Source organism: Bombina bombina, chromosome 3 (assembly GCF_027579735.1).
Source record: "Bombina bombina isolate aBomBom1 chromosome 3, aBomBom1.pri, whole genome shotgun sequence".
Lineage (NCBI taxonomy): Eukaryota > Metazoa > Chordata > Amphibia > Anura > Bombinatoridae > Bombina > Bombina bombina.
This window is the reverse complement of record NC_069501.1, coordinates 173,028,177-173,043,132: the sequence shown is the minus strand read 5'-3', so window position 1 is coordinate 173,043,132 and position 14,956 is coordinate 173,028,177. Positions and strand designations below refer to the sequence as shown.

At 36.5% G+C, this 14,956-nt stretch overlaps 1 protein-coding gene across 1 annotated transcript in view; it reads left to right on the top strand.

Moving 5' to 3' along the window:
• Positions 1–1,925, top strand: part of VGLL3 (vestigial like family member 3) — a 29,832-nt gene extending 27,907 nt beyond the window's left edge. The window contains exon 4 of the mRNA XM_053704561.1: positions 1,023–1,925. Within this exon, the coding sequence (XP_053560536.1) occupies positions 1,023–1,063 (41 nt within the window). The 3' untranslated portion in view covers positions 1,064–1,925. The remainder of the gene's footprint in view (positions 1–1,022) is intronic.
• The last annotated feature ends 13,031 nt before the right edge of the window (positions 1,926–14,956 follow it).

The following is a 14,956-nucleotide window of genomic DNA, read 5'->3' as shown; positions in this document are numbered from 1 at the left end:
TTATTATGTAATACTACTCATCTAAGAGCTGTTAACACTTATATAAAAGAAGGTTGTATTTAACAATATTTTCCATCCAGCTATCTAGTGTCTTCATTTCTATTTGCATTTTATGTTACCTACACTGGACTGAACATCTTATGATTATTACCAAGTTTTTATATAGTTTAAATAGATCATTTAAATAGAGCATTAACAAGTTGGGGTAGATTTGTGACTGGCTGCGTTTTCAGAAATCAGAGGAGGAAAGATTGAATAAAAAAAACATTTGCCCGAAGTTTGTTACTGCTTCAAGCTGGTTTCAAGTCAGATTATTGTCAGCAAACCAACTTGTTTAAGAAAATAGCCAGCTTTGTCCAACTTGGAACAACAAACTCTCAATAAAAGATTTCTATAACTTCAATATGATTGTCTTTTTTATTTATTTATTTTTTAACCTTTTTTAACTAAATTTAAACTGTAACTATATATGCTTAGTGTATGTTTGCATTTTAATTTTCTCCTTCCATGGAACATTTCTTAATTAATGTTGAATTTCTATAGTTAGTTTGTTAAGTCCTAACTATAGTAATATGGCAAGTTTAAATGGAACAGATTTCGCATTTGCTAGCTTTTCCTCTGCCTCCGCTTTTTCTTATTTATATTTGTTGTCATAGTAAAATATGGGCAATTGTTTTGAATACTGTGATTAAAGTTGTACACATTAAAAACCATGTGTGCCTATGATTAAGCATGTATTGTGATTGGCTTCTATGGCCTTTAAATAACACTCAAACTGATATAATATCTATGAGTAAATGCTCTATCAGCATGAAAAGCATCAGATTGTTGAGGTGTTCCTTCATGCATAACTGGTTAAATTGTTGAAATAAAAGTTTAGTTTTAATCTGTTTATCACTTTACTGTATTTTGGACTATGACAAGTTTACCACAAGTCTGATTAATGGATAGAAAACTTGCTATACTTGATTTTTGAGGATATGTTAATATATTTTATTAACATGTTTATTTTTTTTTAACAGGTTTGCAGCAAGATAAAGGAAAGGAGTCTCCTTGGTTCTGAAGAATATTTACTAAAGCTGTGCTCTGAAGATGGATTCTACTGTGGTTACGAGTTTTTGAAATAAAATAAAATAAATATGAAATGATGCCAAGCAATTCTTCTTATTGAAGGAAGACATTTTATACAGTTGTTAAACAATGTGATTGCTCCTCTGAGCCTTCTGCAATTATTCACCAGTATTTTTTTTATTATCGTCATTTGTCCTGAAGCAATTATATTTCTCATCATCTTTTAAGACTGGTTTTACACCTGTTTATCTTGTGTATCTATTTTTTTAAAACTACAGAAAGCTTTTGTGTAGCAGCAAAGCGCTATTTTCGATGGACTTATTTTTTTTAAAAAAAGTTTGTTAAATTGTAAAGTTCTGTTTCAAGAACTGTGTCTCGGAGAAGCACTGGCAAACACAACTTTTTGTATAAAAAAAAATATATTTTTAAATGTTTGTGAAGTGATTGTGCCCTTTTGAATATTATTGTTTCATTGATACCTCAGCATTGATAAATGTGCCCAAACAATATTTTCTTGCTAGAAAAAATATTGCCTGAAATATAAATTTTATCAAAGCTTTAAGTCATAGTATTGTTTACCCCAGTATTTCCTTCAGCTATATAAAAAAACAATAAATATTTTCATACTAAATGCAATTGTCATTATGTTTACAAAATATTTTGTTACTAGTTTTGCAACAAACTTTAATGTACAAAATGGACCAAATGTTAACATGAATATTACATACTATTTAAACAAAAGACCAAACAACACACTGTAAGTTCTTTTAACTATTTGTTTTACTTCGTAGATGTTTTCTGATTTTTTTTTGTTAGATAAAATAAAGATATTTCTATTAATGTTCTTTTGATAATGGTTTCAGTTTTATTTAGGCTAAAATTGTTGGTTGATAAAAAAAAACAATTTGGGGTTTGCATTTTAGAATTATTCTTCATGTATTTTTACTGTATTTATGGATACAGTATTTTAATCAAGCTGAACTGAAACTGCAAATGAAAAAATAATAATATATATATATATATATATATATATATATATATATATATATATATATATATGAAGGTGCAAGTAGAATGTGTCCACTCAGTAAGCTGAGTGGATACAAGCGTTACTCTATAGTAGGCGCTAGTCAGGTGGTGTAGGGTATACATGCAGCTATATAAGGCAGATACTGGATGAGGTGTGTACCCCAGGCAGTAGGAGTAAATGTGGGTACAAGGGTTATAACAGCGCCTATATATCCACTAAAGCATAGAGTATGTACAGCAAAGTGGGTAAAAAATAAAAATAAACCATAAAATATATATATATATGAAAAATAAAATAAAAAATATAAAATAAAGAACTTGGTAGTTCAATTTGAGTCTTTAGGATATATATAGTCCTTAGTGTGTGTCCAACATACGGATGATATGTAGTAATGGATGGTATATAATACCCTTACCAGATATTACCCCAATCTAATGAGGTAAGTATGCCGCACTGGGGGTATGTGTTGGTAGTTCAATCTTCTCCTTGTATCCAGTGAGATGGCTGTATCAGTTTTTGTTAGCCTCCTGGAGTATGCAGGGATGTGCTTCTGATGGTAGATGTATCCCTTAAGCTTCCTGTGGATTAGTGGTTGGCCTCTTGGAGTACTTTTTCTGTCTTGGTATGAACTTTCTCCGTCGTGAGTAATACACAGGGAGACAAAAAAGTATATATAGTGTAATACAGTTTTATTTATAGTATAGAACAGTAATGCAATTCACATAGCACTCACATTTAGCATCCTCAAACAGTATGAGGTATGTAATTGGCATATAGGACCTAAGTTGGTCTCTCCACAGGTTAGTGTCAATTAAAATGCCCCAATCTTTGCTGAGAACTCCTGAATGAAGTTTCTCACAGATGTTGTTACATCCAGAATGGGATTAATACAGTCACAGTTAATTGTAAAAATGGTGCTAGATATCTAGCCACAAGGAGGTATAATATCTAAAAGCCATATAAGAGTATAGAAATAAAAAAATATATATTAAAAGTATATTTCCCTGACCCGTTTCAAAGGTTATTTTTCGTTGGTCCTTCTTCTTCTGAGGGTAATGTATGTTGCAGGCCGTAATCTCCACTATTAGTACGCTACGGGCGGCGGCACGCCCTCTGCGTATAGTAGGGCATACGTGTCCTCGTGTTGTGACGTAATTCTTACGTTTGTTTTAGCGCAGCGTAAGTGCTGTATACTCTAGGTAATGATTGGATACGTAGTGCTTCCTTTACTTCTACGTAGTTGTATGCTGATTCGTTAGGAACAGCTTTGACTTATGGGATATGTAGTTTTTAATCAATCCCATGTTATCTATTTACAAGTATCGTTAAGGAATTAGTAGTAATTAGGTGGGTGTAGTGTTAGAATGCAATAGGTTATAACCCCGAGAACATGTAAAATAGATGCTCCCACATAATATACCTGTGCAGTGTATGTACACTGTTCACAATGTGTTGATACACAATCGTTATATATGTCTCCTATATAGTATCATAGTAGACACCTGCCTTATATAGCTGCCTGTATACCCTACACCACCTGACTAGCGCCTACTATAGAGTAACGCTTGTATCCACTCAGCTTACTGAGTGGACACATTCTACTTGCACCTTCATAACAGTTCCTATTCTTAGGATCGTTTGTTACTCTAGGCCGCAGGTCCTAGACACATCCATTTTACACTTTATACTGTTACTTTGCTTCACGTCTCTATAATCCTAACCTAATTTACCTAACTACACTCATGTAGTACACACTGATACATCACATTAATTACTAGTTTATGGATCTTGAATATGGGGCATACTTTGATCCAAAAAAATAAGAGCAGAAACCTATCAATAAATGAGGAACAATCCACCTTAGAAACTAATCTGGAAATCACAAATCCAAAAAAACTATTTGAAAAATTAGAAAAACTCAGTAAAAAACAACTACAAAACTGGTATGATAGTTTAACACTTGAAAGATACATCAAATATAATATTGTACCACAGGGTCTACAATTGACCAAAACACCCATATTTGAAGATACAGAAATAGAACTGTTGTCAGAATGGGATTCCGCCCTACACCAATGCTCTATCACATTCATGAAAATCCTAATCAAATATAGAGATAGAAAGGTAGACACCCTAACAGAGCAAATAACTGACATAAGACAGAGACTAAACAATTTTAAAGGAGACGTATACTATAATGAACTCGATAAAGAGAACAAGAATAAAATTATAAGATACGAAAAAATAGTAGAAAACCGGAAAAGGGAAAAATTAAAAAAAGATCTAAATTTACACAAAGAAAGAATAAGAGAAGATAACAATATTTCTCACAACCTAGGTTTCAGCTATGAGAACCACAACACAGAAGTAGAACCTGAACCCAATGAAAAAACAAATGAGGACAATTTTGAGGAAATATACTCACCACGCTTTTCATTACATTACCCAGACCCAAAAGAACATTATAATAAAGGTAATAAAACTATACATAATACCATACCTCATAAGAATATTCCCTACAAAGCACGGAATAGAAATCTAAGAGAGACGTATCAACGTAATACGCATCAAAATGGGCATAATAGCAGTCATTATAACCCTCATTTTTTAGGACCACGCCCATTACCTCACCCATCTCACACCCAGATCAAACAACCATACAAATACTCTCCGAATTACAGGAGACAAACTACATATCCCATAAGTCAAAGCTGTTCCTAACGAATCAGCATTCAACTACGTAGAAGTAAAGGAAGCACTACGTATCCAATCATTACCTAGAGTATACAGCACTTACGCTGCGCTAAAACAAACGTAAGAATTACGTCACGACACGAGGACACATATGACCTACTATACGCAGAGGGCGTGCCGCCGCCTGTAGCGTACTAATAGTGGAGATTACGGCCTGCAACATACATTACCCTCTGAAGGAGAAGGACCAACGAAAAATAACCTTTGAAACGCGTCAGGGAAATATACTTTTAATATATATTTTTTTATTGCTATACTCTTATATGGCTTTTAGATATTATACCTCCTTGTGGCTAGATACCTAGCACCATTTTTACAATTAACTGTGACTGTATTAACCCCATTCTGGATGTAACAACATCTGTGAGAAACTTCATTCAGGAGTTCTCAGCAAAGATTGGGGCATTTTAATTGACACTAACCTGTGGAGAGACCAACTTAGGTCCTATATGCCAATTACATACCTCATACTGTTTGAGGATGCTAAATGTGAGTGCTATGTGAATTGCATTACTGTTCTATACTATAAATAAAACTGTATTACACTATATATACTTTTTTGTCTCCCTGGGTATTACTCACGACGGAGAAAGTTCATACCAAGACAGAAAAAGTACTCCAAGAGGCCAACCACTAATCCACAGGAAGCTTAAGGGATACATCTACCATCAGAAGCACATCCCTGCATACTCCAGGAGGCTAACGAAAACTGATACAGCCATCTCACTGGATACAAGGAGAAGATTGAACTACCAACACATACCCCCAGTGCGGCATACTTACCTAATTAGATTGGGGTAATATCTGGTAAGGGTATTATATACCATCCATTACTACATATCATCCGTATGTTGGACACACACTAAGGACTATATATATCCTAAAGACTCAAATTGAACTACCAAGTTCTTTATTTTATATTTTTTATTTTATTTTTCATATATATATATTTTTTATGGTTTATTTTTATTTTTTACCCACTTTGCTGTACATACTCTAAGCTTTAGTGGATATATAGGCGCTGTTATAACCCTTGTACCCATATATATATATATATATATATATATATATATATATATATTATTAGGAAATAAAAGTCAAATAAAATTCAGTGTAAATATATACAAAATGGCAAATGTATTACACTTTTTAAATTCACATTGGTTAACTAGTTATTATTATTATTAGTTATTATTAAATCATAATTTATTTTACAAAACTGCCATACATCCTAGTACTGCATACCTTGTATAACACAAGCAAGTTTTTCGGCGTGGGGTGTTGGTGATGCAGCTTTAATACCTTTGCACCAGATTACGATTGGAACGCTAACAGTTATGAGAAAGTGAAAAGGGGTTTATCCCGGGTGTTTGTGCGAGTAGGGTGTTATGTTTTTTTTCTACTTTATTGCTCCATTGACTTATATGGGTGAATATGTTAACACGATCACAATATTTGAAGTTCGGGTTAGCGTGCGAGTGGGGGCAATAAATATCGTTTCACTTGTAATCTTGTCCTTTATTAGATACTCTACTTAAGTTTTTGACATTTAATTTCCTTTTTTTATCGTGAAAATGTATATGTGCGTGTGTGTAACATGCATGTGTGGTGTATTTGTGTAGCGTGTATTATGTACTGCATTTTTCCTGTTTATTTTAGTTATGTTAAATAAATGCATTATATAATCAAAGAGAATAAAATCATCTAAAATAGCACTCACTTAAATTAAAGCCTATCCAATATACTGTAAAGGTCCACTAGCATCAAATGTTGTTACTGAACATGTCTTTAATAATTCTTTTTAGGTCTTTGCTTCCACAGAGATGGTGTTAGGGGTTGTGAGGCGTTAGGCAAAATTAAAATATGAGACCCCATATATTTGATTGTATTACCTATTAATATGTTTTGCATGTTGTACCTAGTTATGTATAATTCATTTTCCCAAATTTTTTTTATTTATTTAAATACTTTCTCTTTACCATTCCATTGCACAACTTTTCTCAATAATAATGAAAAAATAAAGAGAGAGGAGAGAGGTTAAAGAGAGATTATGAAGACATAGAAAGGAGAGGGGAGAGAGAGGAGGGAGCAGAGAGACAGCAGAGAGGGGGGAAATAGAATGGCAGAAAGAGGAAAACTGAGACAAAAGGGAGGGTAAGAGAAGAGGGAGAAAAGGGAGAAATATAAGAGATAGAAAAGTTGAAGTGTGTAGACAGAATACAGATGAAAGAAGAGTGGAGAGAGAATTGAGATAGAAGGAGTCGGAGAGACAAAGGCCTCCATTAGATATGCAGCGTCGCCCGCAAAATCCTCCGTCGCCAGATTTTACGTTATTTTGGTATTACATATACGGCGTAGCATACAAGTTACGCGCGTATATTTCTCCCGTTGCCCGCAATTATTACTCCCATAGGCTAACAAATCGGTATCCAATATCCAGCGCAAGGACTTACGTGGCGAAAATGGAAAAATCTTACTCCATTTTTACCTCGCCATAAAAGGCAGCCGCAGCAAGCTGTGCGCTGAGTATGGGAGCACCGTAACTCCCGAAAATGCCTGCAAAAATAAACTAACACCTAACGCATGCGCAATGTCTATCTACCTGTCAACCCGAATCCCCCACAGCAATAACTAATATAGTTTATTAACCCCTAAACCGCCATAGCCCACAACGCAATAAACCTAACCCCTAACCTAACCCCCCTAACCTAACCCCCTCTAAATAAACTAAAATTACCTAATTTACAAAATACTAAAGTTACTATTAAATTAAAATAAAAACACTACTTTTAAAAAACAAATAAACTAAGTATAAATTAAAGGGGCAGCCTAATCAAAATTCAGGAGTCGACTGTCCCTTTAAGCAAGAATTATGGAAAATAAAAAAATCTAAGATTACAGAAAATAATAAATAAAATTACAAAATTTTAAATAAATTACACCTAATCCCTATGAAAATAAAAAAGTCCCCAAAATAAAAACACCCCTAATCTAATAAACTACCAGTAGCCCTTAAAAGGACTTTTTGCAGGGCATTGCCCCAAGATAATCAGCTCTTTTGCCAAAAACACACACAAAGCCCCGCCAACAATAAACCCCCCCACCCACCAAACCCCCACAAAAAAACTAACACTAAAAACCCTAAACTACCCATTGCCCTGAAAAGGGCATTTGTTGGGCATTGCCCTTAAAAGGGCATTCAGCTCTTTTGCTGCCCACCCTATCTAAATAAAATAAATCCCCCCAAAAACCCCTTAAAAAACCCTAAGTCTAACCTCTAAGTTGTCCTCACCTGTCCTAAAGTTCAGCGGAGAAGGTCCCGTTCCAGGTGGTGAAGTCTTCTTCCAAGCAGCGACCTCTTCTTTCTTTTTCCAGGAACCAGCCGGCGCGGAGCGGAGGGCGGAGTTGAAGACCGATGACCGTGGAGATGAAGACCGGTGACTCTGGAACTGAAGACCGGCGACCGCGGAGCCATGGAGCGTGGAGAATCCTCTTCATATGATCTCCGCCGTACACTGAATAGGAATTCAAGGTACGCATTCAAAAATGGCATCCCTTGAATTCCTATTGGCTGATTTGAGCCTTCAAATTCAAATCAGCCAATCGGATGAGAGCTACTGAAATCCTATTGGCTGTTCAAATCAGCCAATAGGATAAGAGCTACTGAAATTCTATTGGCTGACTTGAACAGCCAATAGGATTTCAGTAGCTCTCATCCGATTGGCTGATTTGAATTTGAAGGCTCAAATCAGCCAATAGGAATTCAAGGGACGCCATTTTTAATTGCGTACCTTGAATTCCTATTCAGTGTACAGCGGAGATCGTATGAAGAGGATCCTCCATGTTCCATGGCTCCGTGGTCACCGGTCTTCAGTTCCAGAGTCGCTGGTCTTCATCTCCGCGGTCATCGGTCTTCAACTCCGCCCTCCGCGCCGTCTGGTTCCTGGAAGAAGAAAGAAGAGGTCGCCGCTTGGAAGAAGACTTCACCGCCTGGAACAGGATCTTCTCCGCTGAACTTCAGGACAGGTGAGGACAACTTGGGGGTTAGACTTAGGGTTTTTTAAGGGGTTTTTGGGGGGATTAATTTTATTTAGATAGGGTGGGCAGCAAAAGAGCTGAATGCCCTTTTAAGAGCAATGCCCAACAAATGCCCTTTTCAGGGCAATGGGTAGTTTAGGGTTTTTAGGGTTAGGTTTGGTTTTTGGTGGGGGGTGGTGGGTGGGGGGTTTACTGTTAGGGTGGCTTTGTGTGTTTTTTGGCAAAAGAGCTAATTATCTTGGGGCAATGCCCTGCAAAAAGTCCTTTTAAGGGCTACTGGTAGTTTATTAGATTAGGGGGTGTTTTTATTTTGGGGGGGCTTTTTTTATTTTCATAGGGATTAGGTGTAATTTATTTAAAAATTTGTAATTTTATTTATTATTTTCTGTAATCTTAGATTTTTTTATTTTCTGTAATTCTTGCTTAAAGGGACAGTCTACTCTTGAATTTTGATTAGACTGCCCCTTTAATTTATACTTAGTTTATTTTTATTTTAAAAGTAGTGTTTTTTTAAAATTTAATAGTAACTTTAGTATTTTGTAAATTAGGTAATTTTAGTTTATTTAGGGGGTTAGGTTTATTGCGTTGTGGCCTATGGCGGTTTAGGGGTTAATACTTGAATAGGTTTATTGCGTTGTGGGTTAATGACGGATTAAGGGTTAATATTTTAATATAGTTTGCGATGTTGGGGTTGGCAGATTTAGGGGTTAATAATTTAGTTATTACTTGCGGTGTGGGTTTGATGGCGGATATAGGGGTTAATAGTTTAAATAGGCATATTGCATTGTGGGGGGTTGTCGGTCTAGGGGTTAATACATTTAATATTAGTAATGAGAGGGGAGATTGCGGATATAGGGGTTTTACGTGTCGGGCTTATTTTTGGGATGCGTGTTAGACTTTTACAGGAGATTTGTTACTTTCTTTACTTTTCTTAGGCGCCGGCAGTTTCTAAAATGCCGTAAGTCACTAGCGACTCCAGAAATTTGTATTTACGCTCATTTCTGGACATCGCTAGTTTATCAGACTTACGGCACTTTATGAACTGGCAGCGGGATTTATGTAATACCCCGATGTGTGAGGAGAAATTTACGAGCGGCGCGGGTTCCCATGCTTGCGCCGTATATTTGATCGTGCCCAGAGAGGAGAGATAGTGAAGAGAGGATGGAGAAAGAAGTGCAGCAGAGATAATGGAGAGAGCAAGGAGAAGGTGTGATAAGAGAAAAAGTGAGGAGCGAGAGAGAAGGCGAGTGGGTATAAGAAATTTTAATTGCGGCTATCACATCTGGTTGCATATGGGTTAAAATGCTGTGTTCTGCTGTGAGCTGCAGGGAAGGAACCTAGGAAGAATGAGACTTAATGCAGCCCCTTATCCTTGATATATATTAATTGCTCCCAGTGTCCTTGTGCAGCCTGGTTATGCTGATGCTGGCATAAGGTGGAGGACAAAGAGGAGCAGCCAGAGGAGTTGTGGTTGTGCCTAAGAGGCTGTGTGGGTTAGAATATCTTGCTGTGCCAGGAGAAAGCTTGTGGACAGGGCAGGTATACTATAAAAAACTAACCCCTAGATTTAGAGTTTTGTCGGTAAAGACCCGCGGTGCTAACACTGCTTTTTTTCCCAGCTCACCCTTAAGACAACGCTGGTATTTAGAGTTGTCTGAAGGGCTGCGTTAGGCTCAGAAAAGGGAGCGTTGAGCATAATTTACCTTCCCTTCAACTCTCAATACCAGCGTTGCCTACGGTAGCGATAAGCTGGAAAAACGTGCTCGTGCACGATATCCCCATAGGAAACAATGGGGCTGAGCTGGCTGGAAAAAACCTAACACCTGCAAAAAAGCAGCGTTCAGCTCCTAGCGCAGCCCCATTGTTTCCTATGGGGAAATACTTTCTAAGTCTGCACCTAACACCCTAACATGAACCCCGAGTCTAAACACCCCTAACCTTACATTTATTAACCCCTAATCTGCCACCCCTGCTATCGCTGACACCTGCATTTTATTATTAAACCCTAATCTGCCGATCCAGACACCGCCGCAACCTACATTATAGCTATGAACCCCTAATCTGCTGCCCCTAACACCGCCGCCACCTATATTATATTTATTAACCCCTAATCTGCCCCCCCCCCAATGTTGACGCCACCTACCTACACTTATTAACCCCTAATCTGCTGACCGGACCTCGCCGCCACTATAATAAATGTATTAACCACTAAACTGCCGCCCTACCGCCTCACAAATACTATAATACATTTTATTAACCCCTAATCTGCCCTCCCTAACATGGCCGCCACCTACCTACAATTATTAACCCCTAATCTCCCACCCGCAACATCGCCGCTACTATAATAAAGTTATTAACCCCTAAACCGAAGTCTAAACCTAACCCTAACACCCCCCTAAGTTAAATATAATTTAAATTAAACAAAATAATGTTCCTATAATTAAATAAATTATTCCTATTTAAAACTAAATACTTACCTGGAAAATAAACCCTAATATAGATACAATATAAATAATAATTACATTGTAGCTATTTTAGGATTTATATTTATTTTACAGGCAACTTTGTATTTATTTTAACTAGGTACAATAGCTATTAAATAGTTAAAGGGACACTGAATCCAAATTTTTTCTTTTGTAATTCAGAAAGAGCATGCAATGTTAAGCAATTTTCTAATTTACTCCTATTATCATTTTTTCTTCGTTCTCTTGCTATCATTATTTGAAAAAGAAGGCATCTAAGCTTTTTTTTGTTTCAGTACTTTGGACAGCACTTTTTTATTGGTGGATGAATTTATCCACCAATCAGGTTGTTCACCAAAAATGGGCCGGCATCTAAACTTACATTCTTGCATTTCAAATAAAGATACCAAGAGAATGAAGAAAATTTGATAATAGGAGTAAATTAGAAAGTTGCTTAAAATTTCATGCTCAATCTGAATCACGAAAGAAAATTTTTGGGTACAGTATCCCTTTAATAACTATTTAATAGCTACCTAGTTAAAATAAGTACAAAATTACCTGTAAAATAAATCCTAACCTAAGTTACAAATACACCTAACACTATCATTAAATTAATTAAATAAATTACCTACAATTAGCTAAACAAAAATACTATTAAATAAACTAATCTATAATACAAAAACAAACACTACATTACAAAAAATAAAAAAATATTACAAGAAGTTTAAACTAATTACACCTAATCTAAGCCCCCTAATTAAATAAAAAAATGCCCTACCCTATTCTAAATTACAAAAGTAATCAGCTCTTTTACTAGCCCTTGAAAGGGCTTTTTGCGGGGCATTGCTCCAAAGTAAACAGCTCTTTTACCTGTAAAAAAAAATACAACCCCCCAACATTAAAACCCACCACCCACATACCCCTACTCTAACCCACCCCAACCCCCCTTAAAGGGACACTGAACCCAAAATCTTTCTTTTGTGATTCAGATAGAGCATGCAATTTTAAGCAACTTTCTAATTTACTCCTATTATTAATGTTTCTTCTTTCTCTTGCTATCTGTTTATGAAAAAGAAGGCATCTAAGCTTTTTTCTTGGTTCAGATCTTTGGACAGCAGTGTTTGATTGGTGGATGAATTTATCCACCAATCAGCAAGGACAACCTAGGTTGTTCACCAAAAATGGGCCAGCATCTAAACATACATTCTTGTATTTCAAATAAAGATACCAAGAGAATAAAGAACATTTGATAATAGGAGTAAATTAGAAAGTTGCTTAAAATGTCATGCTCTATCTGAATCACAAAAGAAAAAAATTGGGTACAGTGTCCCTTTAAAAAAACCTAACACTAACCCCCTGAGGATCTCCCTACCTTGAGTCGTCTTCACCCAACCGGGCCGAAATCTTCATCCGTGGTGCGCAGAGGAGGTCCTTCATCTGGTAGAAGTCTTCATCCAGGCGGCATCTTCAATCTCCATCCATCCGCAGCGGAGCAGAGCCATCTTCCAAGGAGCCGATGCAGAGCCATCCTCTTTATCTGGAGTCTTCGTACACAGTGACGGTACCTTTAAGTGACGTCATCCAAGATGGCATTCCTTCAATTCCGATTGGCTGATAGGATTCTATCAGCCAATCGGAATTAAGGTCGGAAAAATCTGATTGGCTGATTCAATCAGCCAATCGTATTGAGCTTGTGTTCTATTGGCAGATTGGAACAGCCAATAGAATGCAAGCTCAATACGATTGGCTGATTGGATCAGCCAATCGAATTGGACTTCAATCTGATTGGCTGATTGAATCAGCCAATCAGATTTTTCCTACCTTAATTCCAATTGGCTGATAGAATCCTATCAGCCAATCGGAATTTGAGGGACGCCATCTTGGATGACGTCCCTTAAAGGAACCGTCATTCATCATTCGTCCGTCGGGGAAGGTGGATGTTCCGCGTCGGCGGTCTGAAGATGGAGCCGGAAGAAAGAAGATAGAAGATGCCGCTTGGAGGAAGACATTGCCCGGATTGAGGACCTCTTCTTTGCCGCTTGGATCAAGACTTCGCCCGGATGAAGGACCACATTGCCCGGATTGGATGAAAAATTTGGCTCGGCTGGGTGAAGACGACTCAAGGTAGGGAGATCTTCAGGGGGTTAGTGTTAGGTTTTTTAAGGGGGGATTGCGTGGGTTAGAGTAGGGGTATGTGGGTTTTAATGTGGGGAGGTTTGTATTTTTTTTTTACAGGTAAAAGAGCTGATTACTTTGGGGCAATGCCCTGCAAAAAGCCCTTTTAAGGGCTGGTAAAAGAGCTGATTACTTTGTAATTTAGAATAGGGTAGGGCATTTTTTTTATTTTGTGGGGCTTTATTATTTTATTAGGGGGCTTAGTTTAGGTGTAATTAGTTTAAACTTCTTGTAGTATTTTTTTTTTCTGTAATTTAGTGTTTTTTTTGTATTATAGATTAGTTTATTTCATTAAATGTAATTGTATTTAATTGTAGTTAAATTATTTAATTAATTTAATGATAGTGTAGTGTTAGGTTTAATTGTAACTTAGGTTAGGATTAATTTTACAGGTAATTTTGTATTTATTTTAACTAGGTAGCTATTAAATAGATATTAACTATTTAATAGCTATTGTACCTAGTTAAAATAAATTCAAAGTTGCCTGTAAAATAAATATAAATCCTAAAATAGCTACAATGTAATTATTAATTAAATTAATGAAGAAGCAACCGTGATGTAAATCACTGGGCTTCTATAAGAGGCGCTAAAGATATAAATACATAAACACAATGTGATATATAAAACTCCCTGTATATGCAAAATAAGAACAATACAAAATAAAATGATTAGATAGATTAGACAAGCCAGATCTGTTAAGTCCAACAGGTATCCTCAGACGTCCCAGAACTTGATAGGCCGCTCTCTGTCGTCACCCAAAGGGATGATGTACTTCTATGATGTTAAGACAAAAAACAAAAACAGAGGCGCCACATGTGTAGGTCAAAAAAGATAAATGAATCCAAACAGCAGCAGATTAAGGGTACTCACAAAATTGGCGGCACTCTATTGTGCCAACAGGAGCAGGCTGGTATTCTACAGCGAACCAGCTGGCTGTGTGGAAGATCCCCACCGGATGTGTGCAGCGTTGGAATTTTACTGCCTGCAGGGCTTCTGAATAATACCCAATGGCAATCCTTCCCTTCGACTGGAACTGCAGGTGGAATGGAGAAATGGGCTGCCCTTGTAACAGCCTTACGTTGCAAGTTCAGCTCCTTTATATTGAATGTAGCCGCGTTTGTGTTCTAAGCTTCACTTCTCCCCGCAATAGACCAATTCAACTTTCACGAATACCGCAACACAATAAAAGCCTGCAAAAACCTTTTCATCATAGGCCTCAATCCTTTTGTGAGTACCCTTAATCTGCTGCTGTTTGGATTCATTTATCTTTTTTGACCTACACATGTGGCGCCTCTGTTTTTGTTTTTTGTCTTAACATCATATAATTTTTAATTATATTGTAGCTATATAAGGGTTTATTTTATAGGTAAGTATTTAGTTTTAAATAGGAATAATTTAGTTAATTTTAGGAATATTATTTCGTTTA